The sequence below is a fragment of the Calonectris borealis genome, chromosome 3, assembly GCF_964195595.1.
Source record: "Calonectris borealis chromosome 3, bCalBor7.hap1.2, whole genome shotgun sequence".
Classification (NCBI taxonomy): domain Eukaryota; kingdom Metazoa; phylum Chordata; class Aves; order Procellariiformes; family Procellariidae; genus Calonectris; species Calonectris borealis.
Genome location: NC_134314.1, coordinates 93,135,340 through 93,159,700, shown reverse-complemented (window position 1 = coordinate 93,159,700; position 24,361 = coordinate 93,135,340). Strand labels below are relative to the sequence as shown.

Below are 24,361 nucleotides of genomic sequence, written 5' to 3'. Positions count from 1 at the left end.
CAATAGTTGGAGAAGGTCCAGCATACCCCATACAACTAGATGCATTTTCTGTCAGGAAGAGAAATATTTTTAAAGCTCCCAACAGGTCTGCCATGGAGCTGACTTATGTTTCATGCTTCCATAGCATGATGGAAATAGCGAGTGAAAATGCTGTCCCCTCACATTACAGATACAAGGCCAAAAGGTAGGAATCTAATGTTTGACATGTGGGAAGGAGAGAGATGGCACTGCAAATATGCAGAAAGCGGTGGAAAAGATGGCTGATGGTGCCACACTGGAGTGATATAAAACCACTATGTCTGTAATCATTGCCTCTGTCCAGACTGCAAGCCACCTCACCATTGATAACATTACTGGAGTAATAGGATACAAGCACCTCTAGAGGAAGCAATCAGGAGACCTACCTTAACTACTACACACAGAAAAGAAACCTGCAAGGGAACCTGAATTAGCCCAGGGGGCAAGACAAGCATTAGAGGTTCACTATCTTGTGGGTGGCGAAACTGCATCACCTGAAACACTTTTGAACCAAGTGTGTGTGTGTGTGCGTGTGTGCGCGCTCCCTCTGGCATTTTTCCCAATATTTATGATTCAATTAATCTGTTTGGGATTGTGGCAAGTGGCAAAAAAGCCAAAGTTCTAGGGACAAAATATAGCAACAAACTCAGAGGGTCACCAGTTGCCCCTCACCTTGACCCGTGTGTCCTTGTGTTTCAGCATCTCCTTGTTGTTCATCATGATGCGGTTGGCTATGACCTTGTTGACGGGCACAAGCAGCAGTGCCAGGGTCAAGCCTCCCAGAAAGGCGACGCCCACTTGCTGGTAGAGGAGGTAGAGGGTAATGGCAAACTGGAAAGGCAGGCTCCACACCTCATGGAAGCTGAGGCAGAAGTTGACCAACCTACTGGTGTCCGTGCTCATGAAGTTGACAATTTCCCCCACGGTGAAGCGGGTAAGGCTGGTGCTGCTGACACACAGAGCCTTGCGATAGATGGCAGAGATGATGGCAGCCCGCACCATCAGCGTCACCTTGTTCACCTCGTAGCTGAACTGGTTCCGCAAGAGAGCGCCCAGGAAGGAACCAGCAAAGAGCCCGAGGGCATAGAGCACCCCACGGCTGAGGGGCTCCTGCCGTGACTCCATGAAGTTCACCAGCAGGTTCAGAAGCAGAGGACCAGAGAAACCCAGCAGGCTGCCAGCCAGCTTGAGAAGTCCAAGGGAGTAGAAACGAAGCCCAAAGGCCGCATGAAGGACTGAGAAGAGTCGCACAGCCTCCTGGGCACGGTGCAAGCTGTCCGGGGCATTGCTACTCCCATCGCCTCCAGCAATGATTGGGCTAGTAAGAGACACCGTCTCCTCCTCTACTTGGTGCAGAGCTGCCTTCTTCTGCCAGCAAGAGTAGAACCGATCACAGACCCTGGCAGCCTGGAGCTGGCGAGGAAGCACATAGACATCCTGTGGCTGGTTCAGCTTCTGCTGATAGCCACATTTCATAAGAGGGTTCATCCAAACATAAAAGAAGCGTGAGAGCCAGCTCTCACCATCTTCTGCCACTCTCTGTTGATCAGGCACTGGGATCCCTGGCTCTGAGACACCCTGGTCTTGTTGCCAGGAGCGATTGATGGAGAGGAAGTCTTGCCTGCCAGTGGTGGGTAAGAGGTAGCCGATCACATACACAAGCAGAGAGGCCAGCTGCAGACAGAGAACGGCGAACCTGGAGGAGGCAGCAGGGCGGGCAGGGGACCAAGCTGTCCCGCTTTGGTAGTACCACACTAACGTGATGACGAAGGAAGGTAGCGGTAAAAGAACAAGGAGAGCCAGGGCTGCAGGGCCCCTGGTAAAGCCATGAATGGACCTGAAGAGCATGAGAAGAGCGAGGCCATGCGTGAGCCATGTCAGGGCGGCAATGCCATTTGCCAGCACTTCCAGGTACACAGGGCCCAGCTCCTGCTGAGAAATGGTGGCTGGGATGGTATCAGCAAGGAATAGGCCAGCAAGTACAAAGGAGGTGGCAATTCTGCATCCCCAGCCTGGCCTGCAAGGCACCCCGGAGCCAGATCTAGAGGAGGAAAGAGCAGAGAAAAAATTTACAGTTGAAATTCCACACCTCTCAGTCAGTACTCTCTTTTCTTCCCCCCTTCTATCTGTTCACTCTTACCTAACTTCCTAGATTCACCTCCCTAGATTTGTAACTTTTTCAGACTGTAGGCATTGCTAAACTAGATCAGGCCAACATAGCTCAGTATCTGATCAATACCAGAGATTCAGATGCTACCAAAGAACAGCATTTCTCTACAGAAATTTGTTTGCAAACTGATATATTTTGTGGTTAAATGAGACTCCAATCTTTGAGGAAAAACAACATATTTAACCTCTTTAACACAAATTCTGGATGATCAAATTCTACATGTCACATCTCTGATCCTTGATATCTCTTGTCTTTGTAATGCTGTGCGTGTAAAGTCCATAATCTATTGCCCAAATAAATATTATCACTTGATTCATTATCGTTTGTGGCCTTTCCGTATCAGTGAACGTTGCCATGTTTACGAACTGCAGAAGAGGGTAAACAGAAAAACAATTTTTGGTTTCTCTGCACCCCTTATTACATTATATACATCTTCCACGCCACCTTGGATTTATATTTTCTCCAGTTTTCCCAATCCCCATTCACTGAAATTATTTTCTCTAATTTTATGCTCACTACCCTCTCTATTCTTTCTGGATTCCTTTCTGCAATGGAGGGACCAGAGCTGTACACAGTACTCTGAACTAGGACAGATGCTGACAAATATAATAGGACTATAATATTGTGTCCTTCTCTAATTACATATTCACCACATTATAGTGAGATCTAATTTCCAGCCTTTCCACCCCACCTCTAGTCCTGCATAATAATCAAGAGGTAGACAAGCTGTCATACCTTGGAGTGCCAAGGAAGCAGGCACTGACCACCGCAAGGATCACATGAGGAATCACATTTAATGTCAGCTGATTAAAGCAATGGCCCACGCTGCCATGAACCCACACAGGGAGTGGATCTTCTGGGCTGGTCCCACACAAACCAGCCAGGATATTCTCCATCCTTTGCTGGGAATTCGATGTGAGAGACAGGAGCTCCTAGGGTAGAAAAAACAGCATGAGGTATAAAATGAAAAAGTACAGTCCCAGTCCAAGGCGGACTGCGATAAGAAATGAACATAGGGCTAGAAGCAGCTTCCTGGGTCACACAGTCCAGGCACTGCTATTGCGCACTTGCTATCGTATCATCTACTTTACAAAATGATCAAGCTCCAGCTTAAAATAAATTATGTTGTTTGTCCCCTTAAGTCACCCTGGGACCTCAACGCTCTGGGAATTTGAGCTTTCTGCTTATTTCCAGGCTGATTTTTTCCCATGGTCAGTTTATCCTTTGAAACTAACATCAGGAAGCATTTGCCTTTCTATTGATCGCTCTGAAAAATATTTCGAGCTGCTTAAACACTAATCTCTCAATTATAGTTTCATCTTCAGAACAATTCCCACAACGGTACTCCTTAACACGCCGTGTAAGGCTAAACACCCTCCGGACGGCAGGGGAGGATGCCGGCGTCCCTCCGGAAAAGCAGGCGGCACCTCCGAGCTACACCGCACAGGGGAACCAGGAGGACTCAGCCCTGGAGCGCTGAAGCACACCTGGGAAGGCCTCGGCTTTACAGCCATTCCTTTGTTCGCACCAGCTGGTCCCATCTCCAGCCTGGGACCGGCTGAGAGCCACAGGCTCGGCGGGGAGGAACGGGGCACTGCAGCACCGGAGCCGGGGGACCGGGCCCTGTCATGGCGGCCCTCCCGGCCTGCGCCGGTACAGCCCTCGGTGCGGGGAAGCCCTGGCTAAGGCCCAGCCTGGCGACCGCCTCGCTGCACCAAGGGGCAGGCGGAGAGACCGACACGTGGCCTGCAGCGGGCGGGACCCCCAGGGACCCCCCCCCCCCCCCCCCCCCCCCCCCGGCCACTCCCACCGGGGCGACGCGCACCGACGCCGCCACCCCCTCCCAACGCTCCCGCCGCACGCCGAAATTTGACCCCTGCCCCCCGCCGTACCTCGGCTCACCCCGCCCCCCGTCGACCACAGGGGGAGGGAAGGACAGGGCGCAGGGCCGCCCCGTGCGCCCCCTGGGGGGCGGGAGGACGCGCTGCAGTCCTGGCAGCGGGCGGGGCGGGTCCGGGCGGGTCCGAGGGGCCCGGGGAGGGGGACAGGGCCGGGGCCGGGGCCGGGGCCAAGTACCAGCCGGCGGGCAGCGGAATGGGAGCGCGAGTCAAACCGGGCGATCTGGACCGGGGAGACCGCTCGGAGGCAGGAGGGCCAGGCCCTGGCGGCGGCGCAGGCCCGAGGCCCGGCCGCAGGGCCCCGCGCTTGGGAGCAGTTGTCATCGCTTCGCAGGCAGCTCCGCCTGAAATGCCTTTCAGATGCCGTGCCGCAGCCAAGGAGATGACGAACCCAAGGGAGTTCAGGGATTCGGTCGAAAGGACGAGGACGAGGTGAGGAGGAGAAGCAAACGAGTTAAACACGTGCTGCTCGTTCAGACTTTTATCTTCTAGTTAAAATAAAAATCAGTCCGCGGTCATGAACAAATGTGATTTTCCCCGGAATTTCTCCTGGTGATCTTAGTGATCCCCCGCCTCCCTCTCCTGTCATACTTGGCTCAGAGCGTCTGGCACTCCACGAACGTTTTTACACGGACACACACCAGATGCGCGTTACAGCCTGGCAGTGTAACTCTGTTGACCAGCACAGGAATATTTATACACTGCTGTGCTTCCAGAAGTCAGCACCTGCAGGTACAGTACTTTTATGGGTATAAATGTGCTTTTATGTGTACAACGTTCTTTGCTCGTAGCAGATATTGCTACAAGAGCACTTTGCCAACAATAGATCAGTAAACCCAAAGTGGCAGAGCTCTCCTAGCGCAGTAATAGCCATATAAAGCAAGATCATTACGTTAACCTAGTACAATCATCTGAATTACACAAGCTAAACAAATCCACTCAGTTTTACCTGTATTGTGCTCAGTGGCTATGTTTGTCCAGAGCTTCAACACACACATGCAAGCAGCATCCCCAAATATGACACTCCGTTTTTACTACAAAGAGCACGTTGCACTGGGGGGGTGAGTAAATGCTCACCCCGAGAGGACATCCAGCCTCATCCCCTCCAGGCTGTTACACAGTAACAGGAGCGTGCAGTAAACATCACCACACCATCTGGCAATTTTAGCTGCTACTGGTGATTTTATAGTAGATGCTGTGGGTACTTCACCTTCCCAAACCTTCCCTCAGTACTCTCTCTTGCCAGGGAAAATTAGCATATCCCCGCAAATAATTCATCACAGGTAGCAAACTTTACTTTCAACACGCAGCTCATCAAAGACACAATAAAGCATTCTCTGAGCTTAGAAGTGTTATCACTGGGGCTGAGGAAGGAAAGTATCAGTAACATTCCTGTCTGAGAAAACAGAGCGATCTGGCTGAGGGAGTGTGAAACAGCAGAGATAAGAGCAAGAGCTTGGAGGCCACAGTACCCTCCAACCATAGTTTCCTTGAAAGGAGCAGGAGGGGAGTGCGGTTTTCCTAAACCTGGAGAGGGAGAGAGAGAGAGAGAGAGAGAGAGAGAGATGTATCCTTGTTTAATCGTTGTCTCTGAGGATTCTGATTTCTCACAGCCCTGAAAGTAATCTGCCTGTGTGTCAGAGTTGCAAGGCTGCCTTTTCACAACCAAGCTAGCTACTGATACTGTACACTGTGTGGCCAGTCTGCTGTTTCTCCCACAGGTTGTCCAAAGGTTTCTAGAATAAACTTTCCTGCAGAGGCCTTGATAGTAAGTTTTATGTTCTCTCTGCTCAAGGAAGCTTCCCTTCAAAAAAATGCTGTGAAAGCAGCAAACTCTCAAGACAGCAAATGGGGGATACGTGAGGCTGGAGCATGAGCTGCACACAAGTGAAACTTTCAGATTTCGTGGTTCTAATGTCTTACTTATTTCCAAATGAAAACAAAAACAAAAACAAAAACCCCAACCAATCAACCACTTCCCCTGACTTAGTAAGATACCAGAGAAGTTCTCAGATATCAGGACAAAGACCATCCTCTCTCTTGAGATAATCACTCTCAGATCTTTTCCATTTCAGCCACATTGTGTTCTAGCGTTGTCCTTTTTCATTTGCTGCATTCTGCTTGCTCATCCCTCCTAACCTTTTCATGTTAAAAACCATGAACTTTTCCACTTCAGCTGAAAGATGGACAGCTTTCAGATGTCACGGATCCCTTTTTGCTCCAGACAGTATTATCTAAACTCATACGGGAAAACACAAAGGGTATTAAAAAAAAAAAGGAACCCTAGGAGAATACCAATTCACCTAACTGATCTGAAATCACTGGTGCCTGTTCTGCATAAGTACATTTAAATAGGAGCACGGCAAGAATCTAAATAGACATGCCTCCTTTTCGTGCTTCTTTTTGGCTATTTCCCCTCTTCCTGAATATTGCTGTCTGTGACATTTACTGCTACGTATTTGACTGATTTAAGATGGGCGCCATGTGGAGTTCAGGCTTGTGGGTATATTGCTTACAAAGTACCTTGCACACTATAAATAATCATACACCTGACATTTATCAAAAAATCAGAGCATTCAAAATGGAAAAACACCCTCAACATCAGGTTTAATTTAATCCACCCCCACAGGCCAATGCAGGCCAGATTTTATTCATTGTCTATCATCCAGTTTTTTAATGCTCTAGATTGATACACCCACAGCAAGGAAGAGCTATCTGGCAAAGGGAGACCGCCCCTCGCCTTCTCTTGCGAGTTTATTTTGTAACAGATTACTTAATACCCCTCCCAGGACTCGCAGTCAGGGAATGAGTGTAGGCTGCATGCCCATTCCACTTCCCAGCTAAAAGTAAATACTGAGCTAAAACAAAAGCCAGCCTAGACAAGCCTTAAATTCAGAAATATCAACCTTGTAATTATAGATGTAAAAATCTCTGAAAGCAATTGTCTGTTTAGATGTGTTTTCTGTGCTCCCAGCCAGGGCTCTGCTATCAGCTGAACCATCCTCAAATTCCATGATGTCATGACCAAGGAAGGCTTGATTACTTGGCTCAGTCCAAAATTTTTCTTGAACGGGTTGCTTTGCCTGGACCTGAAGACACAACATACATATTTTTGCCCTGTTTTCCAGGGGAAAAATTAATGCAAAGTTCAGATGACAGAGGAATATCTTCCACCACACCTTGTCATAAAAACACAGAAATTGCCTTTGTTCTTACTAGCAGCCTAGCCATTTAACATAAGAGGGAATGCTGCATGGTTGTCTCATGCCCTTGGATCTAGTCTTGACTCAGATGTAAGGTAGAAAATTATAATTAAGGTCTTGTCTTTTTCTCTGTTACTGTACTGCTTTTTAACCTAACGGTCCAACCTGAATTAACTTCAATTCTGATTTCTGTTTACTTGTTCATACAGAGCTACTGCTAACTTTTCTTTCTCAATGTCGTTTGCTCCCATGACTTTCTTATTTGAGGCCTAATGAGAATTCACAGACACCTTATTACCCCAACATTGCCCTCAGCATCCAATTAGCTAAAATCTCTCCAAGCAGCTGCTAACTGCAAGTTCAAAGATGAGCTCTGGAATTCCAAAGAGGAGTTTGGGAGCTGAACTTGTAGCAGAGCAGACTGATTGGCACCTCCTTTGTCCAGTGAGAATCTGGAACACCAGTCACAAGAGCATTACAAAATCCTCTGTAAAGGAGGTAAGGACTTGACTGTAGTGCTTCCTCTTGCAAAGACATGAAAACTCTCAATTTGCTCTGCACCATTGGCCTCAAATTTCAGTACTGATTTTAGGAATAATTTAACTGAATCCCACTATGGGTGCTCAGTTCCTTTAAAAACTTAACTCAGTAAGACACGTGATTGAAAGATGACACTACAGCTAGTACAGAATGAGTTTATAAGTTGTAATTTTAAAACGATGCTCAGAAAGATGACAGGGTGCTACAAAATGCTAATGAGCAGTAGTCATTCAAGTGTTTTTCTCCAACAAATGGAATTTTTCTTATCTGAACTCTTAACGCCACAACACATATGCTGTTTGCTTTCTTTTAACCATTCCTCCCTTGAGCAGTTTACTTACTGGTGTGCAGATAGAAGTTTTAATGAACTTTCTGATTAGTTATTGATATCTGAATTCCTTCACCTTCCAAATGCCACTGAAATCTCTCCACCAGGACATCTCCTGTAGACCTCCTTTGGATACAAGGCAAAAAGAAGTTAGAAAATATTTTCATGTTCTGGCATTTTGCAAAGCTTTTAGATATTATATGCATAACTTTTATATAAACTCTGACAGAAAAAAGAAAATTATTTGCTGGGTTTCTTGGGTTTGTGGCTTTTTACTCTTGACTTTTGAAACCAAACTGTGGTTTAAAGCCATTTTTTAAAACTGATGTAAAGAGAGGAACAGCATGGAAGAGATGTCTGAAACCAAACAAGTCCATTTTCTCCCTCTTGCTAGCTGTTTTTACTTATTTCAGTTGGTGAAACAGTGCTTAATGCAGATGCCTGACACTAATCATGAAAACATGGTTTTCCTTTTACTGAAGAAACAGAACACATTTGGAATAATAGTACATTCCTCACAGTGATAAGCTACTTGGATGTGATCTACAATACAAAATTAGAGGGGAAATTCCTACGTACACATCAGTTTTGCAGTTATTGTAAAGCACAACTCTGTGCCTCTCTGAGCATCACCACGTCTACTGCTTAGGGTAGGTAGTTGGAACAGGTTGAGTATCCATTGCCTCCACCGTCATTGCATTTTGCTCCCACCAGAAGCAGATCCGCAACCTGCTGGGCACCTTCAAAGATGAAATTCTTATCCCAGGATACTTATAACTGAATTAAGGTCACTGATTAATATTATCAACCTTAGGAGAGAAGGGGGAGGAGTGGACCACAGTAACGGAAAATAAGACACTCTTTATATAGCTTGTGCTTATTTTGATGATTGGTGTGTTTCCTGAGCCTGTGTAGTGGAGCACTCACTCAGAAAATGTCAAGGTGGGGCAGTTAGTTTTAATACACAATCGTACCCAGCCACTCCCAGCAGAAATACCTTATTAGAGTATCAGACAGACCCCCACCCATCAGCCTGCTGCTCTTTGTTAAGTAGCATGCTTCTAATGGTGTGTTATGTTCTAGCAAATACATTCCCAAAAACCACAGGCAAAATTTCATCTAAGTCTGCAAAAATTGACTGGGTCTTCAAATACAAGCCCTCACATATCATCTAGCTAACAATAAAATACAAATCTAATGCATGAAAATTCTCCCAGTTTCTAAACAAGATATAAAGGCTCAAGAATTTGAGAAATGGAGAATTTTATCAGAACCTTCATTTCTGTGCATTCATGTCTTTCTACTGCTAGCCCATTTCAGTTAATTGAAAACACTCTTCCTCCTCCTCACCGGAGACAGCCCCCAGCATGAAATAAGAGAAACATTTCACGCTTCACTTAGGAGAATCGAAACTGTCATACTCACTTGCCTGCACTAAGCACGGTCGGTAGCGGGTGCTCAGGTGAGAGGGAGGAGGCAGGAAGCGATTCCCCCCTATCATGTCATCCCAGCTCCTGGCAGTCACAGCAAGGAAATTTGTTCAGTTGTTTTCTGAGCTGGACGCTCAGGCTCAGCATCGCCTCACCGAGCAGCCCAGGATTGCTCTTGAACACACTTCTGCTAAGGACAGCACCCATACCGACAAGCTCCACAGCACAGGGCGGGGGGGGGGGACGGACGACGGACCCCAAGCCCTTTTGGTTTTGGCTTCGACCTAGAGGCTGCTGTCGCCGCAGGCACACCAAGCTGCGGCAAGGCCCGGCCGAGGCCCACTGCCTCACGGCCCGTCCCTCGGCGTCTCCCCTCAGCCTCCATGAGGGAGAGGCCGCCCACAGCACCCGAGCGTGTTCCCCTCACCGCCGCCGGGGACCAGGAGCGGGGAGGGAGGAAGCGGTTCCCCGCACCGCCGAACACGGCGGCATCACCCGCCTCTCGGCAAGCTGCAGCCCGCCCCGACACACGTGACCGGTCCCCGGCGGCCGCCATTTTGTGCGGGCGTCCCCAAGCAACGCCTCCCGCCCCCCGCCCCCTCCCCGGCCCGGGCTCACCCCGCCCCCCCCGCCGGGTCCGGGGGTGCCTGGCTCGGGAGCGCGCGCAGGGCGGCCGGCGGCGCGCAGGCGGGGGGGACAGTCGGGGGGGGGCCGGGTCAGAGGAGCTGGGGCGCCCGCGCAGGCCGCCGGGACCCCCGGGCCGCCGGCGCCATCATGTACCGCTCCAGTAGCGGCCGCTCCGGCCCCTCGTCCTCGTCTTCCTCCCATCGGCTGAAAGAGGGCAGCTCGTCGGGGTCCCGCGCCTCCCGCTCCAGCACATCGGGGCCGGGGCCAGGCCGCGGCCGGCCTCCCCCGCCGCCGCCCGCTGCCACCGCCGCCTCCGCCGCCTCGCCGCCGCGCTCCGCTTCGCCCCGTCCCCCGTCGCGCCGCCACCGCTCCCCGTCGGGCCACCGCGGCGCCTCCCGCCGATCCCCGTCGCCGCACCGCAGCAGAAGGTTGCCATCGCCGCCGGGAGGACCGGGGCCCGGGGGGACCCGGGGCCGCCGAGGGAGCGAGCACGCAGACGGCAGCAGCAGCCGGGTAACTACTGCCGTGCGCAGAGGGGTCTAGGTGCGGGGCTTGCCCCCTCTCCAGGGGGCTGTCAGGCCGCGGGGGGACCCGGCCGCCTCCGCGGCCCCCGGCGATGGCGGCCACCGTCCCCCGGGGCTTGGCGGCGGTGTCTCTCCCGGCACCGACGTCCCCTCAGCGGTACCCCGGCCCCGCGGCTGTGCCGTGGGATCAGCCCGTGTCGCCGCCGGCGGAAGGGCGGGAGCGGGGGGCAGCGGGGCGAGGGCCCCAAACTTGGCGCGGCGAGGTCCTTGCAGAATTGCACCGGCCCCGGGCTCTCCCTGTGCGGGGGGAGAAGGGCGATTTCCCCCCCGTTTCTTAGAGAGCCAAATGGAAAAAAAAAATCATTGATTTCCATTTTAAGTAATGTTTTTCCTTTAATTTCCGTTGCATTTTTGTTTCTCTCTTATCGGCTAGAGCCATTTTAGATAAGGCTCAAAGATGATGCTGTCTTTTGCTAAGGCAAAGGATGTAACTAGTCGCTTTCTTCCATTTAACACTGGTTTGTGTTATCGGATAAATATCGTTTAATTTATGGGAAGGTAACTTTTTTAATAGGATGTTGAATGAGTACTGTGTCCGAGTTCTTCCTGCTGTCATGGACGTACAAAGGAGACTCTGTTACAGATTTCTATCTTTGAGAGGTATTCTTTGATAGGCACTGCTTTGTAGTTGGAGCTGTGCACAAGGTGTTCCAGTCTTCTTGCTCAGTCTTGGCAAGATCTGATTTGGGCATGTGAAACTCTGGTTTGGCATCTGAAGTGATACCATCTTGGGTGCAGACACCTTCGTACTAAACCGAAGTGTATAGCTGTACTTTTTTTTGAGCGAGTGGCATTCGCTCACTTAGGTTTTCTCTTATTACTCCTTGGTGCAATGATTGACCTGTCTGGTAACTGTTAGCTGTGGTATGTAATAGGTTTACTGTGCGTTTGTATTGCGCTGAAAGAAGATATTTTCATATTGGGATATTTTAGGCTATGGTTCCACGGTCACTCAATCCAGCACGTGTACAGTTAAAAGGAACGGTACACTCACTTTTTCCTCTTGCTCTGCAGTATATTCTGCCCCCCTCCCTTGTGCTCACACTTGTATTTGTGAAGTTGCAGGGTGAGCTGATTTGAGGAAACAACATGGCTGAAAATCAATCCGACAAAAATATATTGTCTGCTATGATTCATTGCATGATGGGACCCCAAGAGAGAATTGGGATTGTCCTTTCTGATGGCAGTACAGGTTCTTACTGGGTTTCTTTGGAGATGGAGCCATATAAGAGATCACAGGTGACTGTAGTGGAAGTAAAATTCAGTTATTGGTGCTATTTGTTATTTAAAGGTGAGCTGTCCTGAAGGTATGGGAAGATAATGTATTTGACAGTTAAGCCAAGCCAAGCTGAGAAGCTTGCCTCCGGCCATTTGTTTTTAGACTGTATTTCACCGTTATCTCAGTCCTATAAGTCATCTGTGGGGTAGCCCCGCAAATTGCATTGCTAGTAAGACCCAGGTTGAAAATAAGTAATTTTTTAAAAGGAGATAATTTTTAATCTGATTCATGTCAGTTTGTGTTGTAGCTCGATGGACAGTTGCACGGTCACAACTGAGGGGGTAAAAAACTGAGATACAGGAGTAGAACTTTCTTAAACTGACTTCACCATCACTCAGTCTGCCATTTCACTGTATCTATGACAGGCTGTGAACCTGTGCCGGCTGTAACAAAACTTTCAATGCCAAATGTGTTGGTGGTTCAGACTTGGAGAAATTTGAACTAGAAGTTTTTGACTGGAAGCCTCCAACTCCCCCTTTAGGGAAAAAAAAAGCCACCAAAAAACCCCACTTTACACAAACGTTATTCTTGACAAACACTATTCTTCCAGTGTTATTTTGCACCCTTCTGCCTCAAGTTACAGTAGTCATCTCGGGAAATTGTTGCAGATTCTTGATGTTTTTCTTGCCTATTCTAATTTCAGAGAAGGAGGATTGAAAAATTACTAATCCTAGAAATTAAGCTCTAGCAAGTTAGTTAGTGCTGAACTGCTGAGCCAAATAGATTTTTTGTTTATTTGCAAGAATATTACTGCATTTAAGGAAAACCTTTCTCTAGGAAGCACCTCTCACAATAAGAGGGATCTTGAGACAATTAAATATAGCTCTTTAACCTGTATTGTGCTGTCTCTTGCATATGCTAAAGCCCAGTGTAAGTAATTCTTAGACTGTATATTGTGCACATTTTTTCCATGGAAGTTTTTGTCCACCAAAAGGTGTTCGACCAACACTACTGCTTCTTTAAAAGTGATGTTATAAAGCATAAAATATGTTTACAGGTTGATTTTACTTTTTAGAAGTACTGTTTACAAAATTAGCGTTAGTTAGAGAAAGATAAAAGCTGGGATTATGCTGGTGTTTTCCAAACAGTGGAACTAAGTGTGATCAGAACAAAGCAGACAGCAATATGTTGGGTCAGCATGATTGGGTAAAGTTTTAATAAAGTTTTCAGATTTATATGACTTAAGACCCCCTCTCCAGAATTTTGAGGATATAAAGTGTGGAAACGTGGAGAGTTACACAAATGTGTTAGTAACTGGCATTTTGGAGCTGTCACTGAAAGGAGATGAATTCAGACAAAAGACTGAGAGGAAGAGGAATTTAAGCTGCAACGAGGAAGGAAGACTTGGAAGAGGGGAGTATATGCATAAGGGTGGAAGATGTAGGATGTGGAATGAAGACATTGATGGGGTAAGGGCATGGGTTGAAAAGCAGAAAAGTTTTGAGTACAAGCTCTGAGTTGTTGTCCCTACTCTTCATATGAATTGGAGCATGGAAGGAGCACCCTTTGAGATTTTTTATTCCCTTTTCTTGATTCTGGAAGTTGCTTATTTTTTTGAGATGGAGTGCATGCATTCCCAGGTTATCAGCATCGTTGCCTATTTTCTCATGTATAACTGGGATGCTGACTGCCAGTGGAGCTGTGTATTGGACATTGTAAGTATGGATGGTGTTAGTTTCTTAGTAGCTGGGGAAAACTGTGGGAATTGGAAGAGCATGGAGTGATGGCAAAGTTTTGGGGCGAGTATTGAAAAATGTAATGGAGGAGAGGAAGGTCAGGGCTGTAGAATGAGAGATTTTGGTGGACTTTATTTGTTCTTGCAAGGCTGACACATGCTACTTTTATTTGTCCCTGCTGTTCTGCGTCCTTGTTCTTTTTATAGTTTCTCTCAGCTTCTTTGCTTTCTTGTAAGAAAATTGGCTGAAATTAGAGAACTGGAATATGTTGGGTCAACAGAGAAAGAAAAAAATGAATAGCTGGTATGCAACCCGTGCATTTATATGGCAATGGTAACTGTGGTTTAGGCACCGGAACAAGAAGGGAGGAAAATGCAGTGCAGTGCATAGGTAGGAATGACTAGTGGTGGTGATCGGTAAAACTGGAATTTCTCAAAACTGGAAAAAAAAATTTGCGAAGTTCAAATATGTACCACCGTAACTGCTGTTTCTGGGCAATTTGTATGGCAGTCATAGGCAATCCTAAATCCCAAACTTGCTAAATGTAAACTATTTCTTTCCTTTGCCCAGAAGTTTGTTCTGAGAAGTAATCATCACTTCTCTGTCTCCAGTTTCTGGAGATGGTTGTCATGTATGTGCCCAACTTGCCAACAGTCTCGATGGCAAGAAGATGCTCTTCAAGATAATCACTTCTTGAGGCAGCCGTCAAAATTCAGTGTTATACTGGGCACATGTGAGCCTTCAGAGTGTGTTTGTGTGAGACACATGCACCTTGTATATGTTGTATCCCAGACAGGCTGTTGCAGGATCGTACTGTGCTATACAACACAGTTGGTCTTAGAAAGTAATTAAAATGTGTTCTGATAAATGCTGGGATTCAGGTTAATGGAGCAAACCAGAGATCACTAATATGTTACCTTAGGACAGGGTTATGTGCACAATGGATTCTAGCGCAGATTTGTACTTTACTGCAAGTAAATTTTGTTCAGGTAAATTTGTGAGGGAATTCTTTTGCTTTCTTGTTGAAGATTATGTACTGTTCTTCTTTTGGTTTCTTGGAGGATTGAGCTGAATCTGCGGCATCTTCTCAGGGTGGATGCAGACAACATAGCGCACCTGCTGCTTGCTAGTGCAGTTTTCAGTGGTGAAAGCAACGCACAGTGCATGACTGGTTTGGCAGAACTGAAGCTGGTTCATTGCTTCCTGTTAAGCAGAATCTAAACCATGTTTGTTTAAAAAAGTAAATCAAGTATCTCTGTTTTCAGGTAGCCTTATCTGTTCCGTATGGAACTCCCCTTACTTTGATCATTCCTGTATTCTAGTGCCATATTCTAGAATGATGTGGGGCATAACTCGTTAAGCATAACTTAACCAGTAATGACATTTTCTGTATTGAGTATGTGTCCGAAGGAAGGTCCGTGCAGAGGCAGTTAGCTCAGGCCTTCTCTGCTGTAGTTTTTTCAAAGGCAACTTTACTTAGCTCTAGTTTAGCTCTACCAATAATAAATAATGATAATGGGAATTCTGTTATAGAAGGTGTTTCTATAATCACTGGTGTTTTTAGTATTGTGTTGTGCTTATATGCTGAAAGCAGTGTGAGGTGAGAAAAACTGTTGAAAACATCACTGCTAGGAAAACTGTTGTTTACACTGGTTTATACTTTGGTTCATGTTGTTACTAAAGCTGGAAAGGACCAGAAATCCAGACACTTTTATTAAGAAATTCCTGGCACTGTTTTTTATGCAATGTTTGTTTAGCTGCTTCTCCTCTACAAAGAAAGGAGGACAGCAGCAACTCTGGGACTTCTTGAACTTCTCTCTGTTTTTCCACCTTCCAAAATGGTGCTTTGTGAAATGTATTTTTGAGTTGAAAATTTCCCTTTTAGATAATGTAAATATAGAGCGTGTTATTGGCAGCTGGGATGAGAAATTAAATGCACTCAGTACCCTTGCCTTTCTTTAGTAACTAAAGACAATTGAAATATTTGGAACAATTGTTCTTCTAGTTTGATTTTTTAATTAATCCATCCACCCCAAGTCTCGTATATGAAGCAGAGCAGAGTCACTTGCCTTTCTGTAGCTGAGATTAAAATTCCCTGATTGATGGGCTTGCACTCTTTCTTCAATTTACAGAGACGTTCACCGAGTCTCCGCTCTGAGTCTTCACTGGAACAGAGTTTGCGGATTACTGTTGGTAATGACCGGTATTGCATTGGCACACCAGAGCGAAGGAGGCTGCCTGATAGACTGGGCTCACCAATTGATAACCTGAGTGACAGGTATGGTCCTCCACAGATGGGGATTCAAGTGTGTGAAACAGTAAGAACGTGGGAATGGCTGTACCGGGTGAGACCGAACATCTAATTAGCCTAGGGAATGACGATAAGAGGGCAAGCATGTAGTGATGCTTCCCTGGAATATTCCCCCAGCCTCCAGCAGGTTGTGGTGCAGGGGATTCCTGAAAAAAAGTCACTGTCTGTGTTTGTAATAACTCTAAACAGATACTTTTTCTCTGATTTTTGTCAACTGCTTCTAAAACCCATATAAACTAAATGTGCTCAGAGTATATTGCAGGAGGGAGCTGCTTCATTTGACATTTCACAGCTTCAGCCACCTTATTCTGTTTCTTATGAACCTACCTAGTCCTGACTGAAAGGAAGGTTGTTTATGGATAGTGTAAAGCTTCCTCATTTGTTGGGAGCAATAATCTACTTTCCTGATTTTTGAGAATAATCCAGAAAAAAGCTCTAGTGTAGCTTGAAAAAAATTTATTGTTTTTGACTTTAAAAACCCTGCAGAGGAGAAGTGAACCTAGTCAGACTATCTCATACATAATAAAATAAGTGTTAGAATTCTTCGGGTCCCTTGTTTGGAATTGGAGAGAAACATAGTTAATGAAGAGACGTCTTTTATGTTAAAAATACTGCTGTGAACAGTGAAGTATAAATATTAGTAGATACTGTTTGGAAATCTTTGCCTTCAGTAGAAGAACAGGTATAATCTGGCAAAAGAAATAAAATCAGAAGACTTTGTGGAAATAAAATCGTTTTCTTTGTCTTGAATTGCGAAGTTAAAGATGGTATAGTTTGTGCCCCAGAGTAGACAATTGCAGTTTCAGGTCAGAGATAAACATCCAGCACAAAAAAAGCACTTTAATTTTTCATGCAAATATCCCCAACTGTTTAAAAAAAAAAGAGAGAGAAAAAGAGAGAAGTGAGCAGAATAAGCGAATTTCCTGTCTTTCTCAAGTGTAAGGTTAAGTTTCAGCAGGTGCGGAAAACCAAATGAGAGTTTAGTTTTCAGTACTGTCACTTTTATGCCTTTACCTTAGTTCTCCTGGGATCAGTGTTTGATTTGTAAATCCCCTGTCAAGTCTGCAGTCTTCTGAATGAGATGAGTGCATTTGCCCAGGGAGAGTACAGTGGTTAGAAGGAGCAGGAAATGGTATGTAGGAGAACTGGCACTGCTCTGGCAAATTAAGAACGTGCGGGGGTGTGTGTGTGTTTGTCCCGTTGCTTCCTTTTCTCCAGTGAGGTTTTATATTTAACCTGTTTTGTGATTATGATGCATGGTTAGAAGTAACGTCAGGTACAGTGGAGTTTATTTTAACATGAGTGAAAATGACGAAGAACTTTCACTTTATCTCTGTTACAGGACCCGTAGATGTAAACAAATGGTCAGAATAGACTCCTGAGAAGGTATAAAAGTGACAGATGAATCAGAATGAGAATAAGAGAGAGTGAGACTGTGTAGGCCTCAGTTTTTAAGTGACTTCCCATGTATTTGTAGTGTAGGTATGCAAGAACTCCATGTAGTTACATTTACTTTTTTTTTTTGTCCAATCTCTTTGTGCTGGCTGCACTTGTCTGAGTGGTGCCCATTGTCCAGAAGCCTAAAGTGTGTGCCAACCTAGTCATCCCTTAGCTTTTCCTAAAGTTTCTTTCCAGACTTCTTCACTGTTTAGCCATTTTAGTTGTTTTTAAAAGACACTTTGTATTCAATTAAGGATGTTGTTTATCATGTATTTTTTCATTGTGTGGGTTTTTTTCCCCTCTGAGAGGCTGCCCTGGTCACTAGGTCACTGGCTTTATATCTATCACTGGGCTTTGAAGTAGCCCTTATTGTGAATCATCATTGGGCTTAGTACTGGGCATATCACATTCTTATTTGGCATGTGGTACGTTCCCATACACATTAAAAAAAAGAAAAAAAAAGATGTTTTCTGAAGATGTCTCTTCAAATTTTGAAGTAATTGGAGCAAATAATTCTGAATTTAGTTATTCTCAGCTATTTTTGCTAACTACTCAGAGTTTTCAAGCCATCACTTTTACAAATTATTCTCTGTAATTTTCAGGGCCTTGGGATGGTTCATTAGCCTATAAAGGAAATAAAAAACAAACGATGGAAATCAGGGATGCTTTTGGATTCTCTTGCAGTTGTAGATTTTCAGGGTGCCCCAGGAGAATTTCTCAGGGTGTGTGTCCACGTGCAGGTCCATCCTAAAACATCTGTAAGAACCTGCCGCGAGTTTCTAGGGCAGCTGGCCTCCTGCACGTATCTAAGTAACATACTGAATGCTGCTGGCCTGTGACTTCAAGGTCACCTAAGCAGCTTCAGTCTTCTGCTTCAACAGATTAGTATTTTTTTGTCTTCCAAAATCTCAGTCTATCAAAGTGAAGAATATATCTTATCTCTCTCCCTGTCTTCCATCTCTCCCTCTGTCAGTATTTTTAAGACATGCTACTACTATCTGAGCTGGCATAAGCTATACAGAGCATCCCACCAATTCTTTCATCTGAGGTTAAGCCAAAAGATTAGACCATATCGCTGCAGAGACTTGGTCTGTGTTAAGCTGTGCTCTGAAATAGCATTTTTTTTGGCATAATATCAAGAGTGACTGTTGGCTTGAGTACAAGCAGCTCATCTGATTTCCTATTCAAAGACTGTCTGTTGAGGTGGAGTTCTGTTGGTTGCTGACAGCAGAATACCGTTATTTATTTCTGCTTCTGTGTATGTGAATAAATATGCCAAAAAGTAAACTTACCTTACAGTAGTTGTAGGTCTCTGAGGCATCATGTCTATGTAGTCTATGGCCTGCTCTCCTTCTCTGAAACTGCACATTCCAGTAATTCATGGGTTCTGTGTTGGTGAAGGAATTGGAATGGTCACAGTGGTGCCACCTTGTATCCTCTCTCAGGGATGCAATAGCCTGTAGTGGACATTGCTGACTGAAAACACCCAAACCAGTTAAGAGGGACATATCTCTGTTGGACTATATTTACAGAAAACATATTTCAAAGAATCACAGTTTCTGTAAGGCAAGTAATCCTTTTTCTCATACCTGTATTTAATCTGTGGGTATCTTAGCTGTTCAGAGTGTATTTGGAACATCTTTCTAGTTGTAAGTATAGTAGGTTTGCTGTTCCTTTCTTTTGAAGTATCATTAAGTACTCCTTCTGCTTTGTCACTGCAGTCAGAGCATTTGAATTGTAGATGACACCTGGCAAGCATGCATGCAAATTATTTGCACAAAAATCAGCTGAAGGTGTATGGTGAAATAAATCTCTTACTCCACCAGGTGTGTTCATGCAGCTTGAATAGGTTTAGCAGGCTCTCTGGGGATAGGCATACCTTTATGTAGGCTGTCAAGAGCAACATTTATGTATGAAATTTAATTCTAGCTACTTTTTAGATATTCTGGTGCTTTTGGAGGCGGTGGATGCATGTAGTTTGCTGGAAACTGGAAAGGTACCATCTAATACTGTGGGTACTGGTGTATGCCATATTTGCCTTACAAGATGTGTTGGACTGATAAAGCATCTAATAACATATGAAATGCTTTGTAATGATGCAGGTTAGAGATAAAGTGAAGTTTTGTGTTGGTTTGGTTCTTAAATATGCATGAGTAAACTATGAAAATACTCAAGAAAAAGACCTTGTCTGTTTATGTCTGTTGTTCTTGTAGTTTGGTGACTTTAAAAACTGGGGCTATAATTTATCTGCAAATTTTTTTGAAGATGTCATCTGGCATGACATGATTTGTTCCTTCTCAGATCTATGGAGGGACTTTTCTCAGTAGGAGGAGGTGATTTTTGAAGATTCAGACAATCATACATAGTTTATCTCAAGTTGATGTCTTGATCACTGGGGCAAGACATTTCTCTAGGGTTTCTGTCCCATGGATTTCACTTAAGGAGCACATTTACTTCCCATTCTTGGAGGATCTTACTATATTTTTGAAATATCTGTGAGTAAGAACAGCAGTTGGTTTGGTTTGTTTCTGCCTGATCTGAAGAACAGTCCCAGAAAAGTTTTTAGGGGTGGGGAAAAAGGACTTAGTTAAAACAGTACTCCTAATTGGAGGTGTGTGTAGGAATAGGTCCAAAAGAAGATACTCCAAGAGATGCAGCTAGTTATTCTGGTGTTGTGCCAGTTGTGTAATAATGCAGGGGCTGGCACAAGAGAATGATACTATTAAATTTACTATCCCTGGTTCATAGATATTTTATCAAAAACTGTGCTTCTTTTTGGTGTAGCAGTTCATGTGATTAGTGACAGTCCTGTCTACAGATCTGTTGCCACAGAAAATGTTGCTAGAATTTGTGGCCCTTGTCCACAGCTGAAGATAAAAAGAGGATCTGGTTGCATTTGCCAGTGTGAAACTGAATTATGCTTTGAATAATTCATATGAAATGTGACCTTGGCATCTTGCTGGGAGAGGGGGTTGTGGTCTGAAATACGATAGTAATGGTTTTTTTAAAACGTGTAGTCTTTCGCCTTCATAGAAATAAATCCATCCTATCAATTTTTCAAAGCTCTCCTTCTGCAGTATGAGTTGAATTGTTCATGACACTGTGTTTGCAGGTGACTTCCTAGGAGGGATGTATAGTACCATTAAAATAAGTCTCCCTCTCTCCCCTGCCCTTTAAGTACATAAAATGTTGCTTCTGTTAGATGATAGAGATGTTATTCTGAAACTGATTCGGAAATTTCTTACTCCTGAGTAGCAGTAACACTTAGTTTACTCTGACTCAAGTACTAGGTTTATTCCATGCTTCTTTTACACAGGGATGATATGGCTGATGGTCCGATATTCACTAGAGGCCTCTCATGTCCTCGAGGCCTTGAGAGATATCCATCACATGAAGATCAACCTTCAAGTCCCTTCATCATGAGACATGATGAAGACTACCGCAACCGAGATGTTTTCCTCCATCGTTCAGATTATAGTCCGCATTATGGTCGTCGAGAAGAGCTGCCTCGTGGATCTGACAGAGATGGTGACAAACTCAGGAAATCCTCCTACCCATCGAGGCCAGAAGAGAGGGGACGAGAAATAAAGCGTCCACGGTACGAAAAGGATGAGAAGATGCATGGTGTGAGTGGAGAGCATCAGGGTTTCTCATCAGGAACACGAAACTATCGCAGACGAAGCCGCAGCCGCAGTAGAAGCCCGAGCCCGTCATACCTGAATGAAGAATTCCGAGAGCTTGACCGTGCAAGGAGGAAAAGAGAAGAAGAAGAGCGTAGTAGAAACTTGAATCATGATGTTTCAGGCAGTGGTTATGTGATCCCCGGCTTGACTAACACACTACAGACTTCTGAGCCTCGGTATACTTATAGGCCTGAGGAAATCCCATCCATGCCCAAAAAATCGATTTTGAAGAAACGAGTGGAGATGGAAGTACAGTCTCCTATTCAGGTTTGATCTCTGTCTGTCTGTCTGTATGTTTCTACTTTCCAAAACAGTCACTTCATGATACAGAATGTTAGTTTGATTTCCAAAATAGAAAAGCCAAATCTTTACATTTTCCTGTCTTTGAGAGGACAGGTATCTTTTTGCAGGCCTATACAAGTTAGGATTGCATTAGAAACTTTAAACAGCGAAGGCATTTAATCAAGAATCATATATATGTAAAATCAGAGTAAAATGTCCTTTTTGAAATTCAGCCCAGGATACTGAGATCTGGGTCAGCTTTTGTAGAAAAGCTGAGTCTTTTTGTACCACAGGCAGTCAGGACATTGATCGAAGCTCTCTGCCTGTCACAGTGCCTCTTTCTTGTTTCTTTATAGACTTAGAGAACTGCCTAATGCATCCTCAGTTCCTTTGGCTGAAAACATCTTCGAGTTTCTTTATTTTTTTCCCTTTGGACTGTAGACTGGGATCAACCCTACTTAATTTGTACCCAAGCTATACCAATTGAGTCTCAAAATTAGAGCAATGGAAAGATAAGCAGTTGCAACCACTGTGATAAATTGACTTTTCTTTTCTCATGTTTTAGTGTATCGCTTTTGATCTGCCTGTTGTACGAATCAGTTTTAGTTGACAGTGACATGTTTATCTCAGGAGGTGCCCCAATATAAGGATCCCATTCTATACCTATTATTGGAAATCCTATTTAATATGGCATTAATTATGCATATCTGAAGAAGTGACTGGGAATAACCCCAGTGCAGTTGGTTTTACCTGTCTTAAGGTGTTGAAATCTTATTTGTCTGTGATTAAACTCAAAGCGTAGCCAAATTTATGTTATAGCGTTTCAATTTAAAAACTTCAGTCTTACGCTTGCAAAAAATTAATGAAATATAATTGTGATTTTGTGTACTCTCTGGGATAAGTGTTCATTGCTGGACATGACGTTGCAGAATCATGAGGCAATTTGTTTTGTAATCTTCTGTGTTCTCTTTCCACTGTATATTGTCTTTTCTCTTTTCTTCAGCTGTGAACTGAAGGAGAAATTAGCATGTTCCTTTATTTGTTCTGTGAGGCGCATAGTCCCCTCAGAAGGTGCTCTAGTAAATAGTAATTTCTCTCTCTTTCAGCCTGAGAGCTTTTCAAGCAGTCCGGCTCCGAGCAAGGATCTTCCGCTTCTTTCTAGTCATTCGTCTTTGCCCCAGAGCAACGATACGGCTCCTTTTGCCTCTGAAGTGGAGAACTTTCTCAAACGGTTTAACAAAGACTCTGTTGTGGAGTCTGCAAACAAGGAGGTGCGTGACGGTTTATATGAGTGGAGCCCACTTTCTGGGGCTCCCAAAGACACTTTCACGTTTGAAGAGAAGTTTGGAAGCTTCTTAAGTCACAAGGAAAAGGTAGAACCCAAGTCAGAGCCTGCTGATCGCCATACTGACTTCCTGCTGCCTCACGAGAGGGCCAGTCAGGATGGCAGTGGTTTCTCACGAATTCTGGGCATGATGGCTGATTCTGTCAGTGCTCAGGAGAAGAGGAGGCGTAGTTTTCCTGACATTGAGGATGAAGAGAAATTTCTTTATGGTGATGAGGATGAAGACACCAAAACTGAATCTCTCCCCATTCAGAAGCCCCTAGTGAGTTGTGGCAATGAGGTAATAAGCCAGAAAGCGAGCCCACCTCCTTCTCCTGCTCCAGCTGTCAAGCTGGATCCTTTGGAAGAGCCTAATGCTGAGTATGCAAAGATCCATGACTTACTCAAAACCATTGGACTTGACATTGGTGTTGCTGAAATTGGAAAACTGGCTGTTCGTACCCAGGAACGCCTTCATGGCAAAAAGTTGGCATCTCGTTCTCCTGATCGTCGCTCTTCAGATCCTCGCAGACTGGACTCTTGGGACTTGCGTCGCAGCCGGAGTGACACTCGTTCTCCCGAGTCAGGCCAGCAGCGCTCAGCATCACCTCCAGTCTCTTTCCAGCAGTCTAAAGATGCATCCTCCCTTCAGAAATCAGAATATACTAAGAACAAGCCCGTGGGACAGGATATACCTCCATGTGCACCAGAACAGCCTCTTCCTTCTGTCCCTCTCATTCCCTCAGTTCCACCAGCTCCTGCTAGTTTGCCGCCTACACCTACTTCTGTTTCCCAATACCAAATTCCCAACTATTCCCAGTTCACTGCCACTCAAATGCCCCAAAACTATCCACCTCCCACAATGGCTCCTCCAGGATACGATGCATATGGGCACTATATGGCGTATGCAGCCCCTAGCTGGACCATGTACCCCCCTGCCCAGCAGCCTAATCCTACACTGCCAGAAGCTCATGGTCTTCTTACTATGGCCATGTCAGCAAACCCCACACGTCCCAACCTCCGCGTAATCGAGACAGTTTCTATGGGAAAGGATGTCCCTGATTTAAAAAGAGATGGTTCTGTGCTCGTTCATGTCCCTACCACTCCTGCTCATTCCAAAGTGCCCCTTCGTCTGTCTTCACACCCTCTCAAAAATACCACAGAAAAGATGTCAGATGAAAAAAATCGGGCAGCTCAAAAGCAGAAGGTATGTTATCTATGCTAATCCATCAAAATATGTTGGACTGCTTGATTGCTGGGGTAGAAGCTTTTCCTTTTCAGGTGCGCGTGGTTTTTTTTCGCAAGTAAATCCAGTTTAAAAGCAATTGGACTAAATTTGCTTTTGTTAAAGATTTCTAGGCATTTATCTATATTACTCTATGACAATTTTAAAAAATGCATTTAAAATCCCTCAGAGTTGTACGCCCATAAGTTATGGCTGTATGCCCATAGGTTATGGCTGAACAGATGAAATCAAGCACAAAGCTGAAGTTCTTGGGCCAGCCAAAATCTTACAGAAAAAACACATGGTGGCCACAGCTTGGCTTTATTCCGCTGAGCTTTAGAAA

General features: G+C 45.1%; 2 protein-coding genes across 5 annotated transcripts in view; one reads left to right on the top strand and one right to left on the bottom strand.

Annotated features, from left to right (window-relative positions):
* ABCC10 (ATP binding cassette subfamily C member 10) overlaps window positions 1-10,447 on the bottom strand; it is a 23,562-nt gene extending 13,115 nt beyond the window's left edge. Inside the window, exons 1-5 of one of the 3 annotated variants that reach the window (XM_075146704.1) lie at window positions 10,368-10,447; window positions 9,583-9,671; window positions 8,234-8,283; window positions 2,924-3,120; window positions 691-2,059 (exon numbers count right to left, since the gene is read on the bottom strand). In XM_075146704.1, the coding sequence (XP_075002805.1) occupies window positions 691-2,059; window positions 2,924-3,120; window positions 8,234-8,283; window positions 9,583-9,658 (1,692 nt within the window). In that variant the 5' untranslated portion in view covers window positions 9,659-9,671; window positions 10,368-10,447. Of the gene's footprint in view, window positions 1-690; window positions 2,060-2,923; window positions 3,121-3,675; window positions 3,954-4,080; window positions 4,128-8,233; window positions 8,284-9,582; window positions 9,672-10,367 lie in introns of those variants that run through there. The other 2 variants (XM_075146706.1, XM_075146705.1) reach the window with 2 other exon arrangements.
* Window positions 10,268-24,361, top strand: part of ZNF318 (zinc finger protein 318) — a 25,952-nt gene continuing 11,858 nt past the window's right edge. For both annotated transcript variants that reach the window (XR_012673112.1, XM_075146703.1), the window contains exons 1-4: window positions 10,268-10,727; window positions 15,886-16,031; window positions 20,821-21,454; window positions 22,576-24,000. Coding sequence is in view for 1 of the 2 variants with exons in the window: in XM_075146703.1 (XP_075002804.1) it covers window positions 10,362-10,727; window positions 15,886-16,031; window positions 20,821-21,454; window positions 22,576-24,000 (2,571 nt within the window). In the remaining variant the exon portion in view is untranslated. The remainder of the gene's footprint in view (window positions 10,728-15,885; window positions 16,032-20,820; window positions 21,455-22,575; window positions 24,001-24,361) is intronic.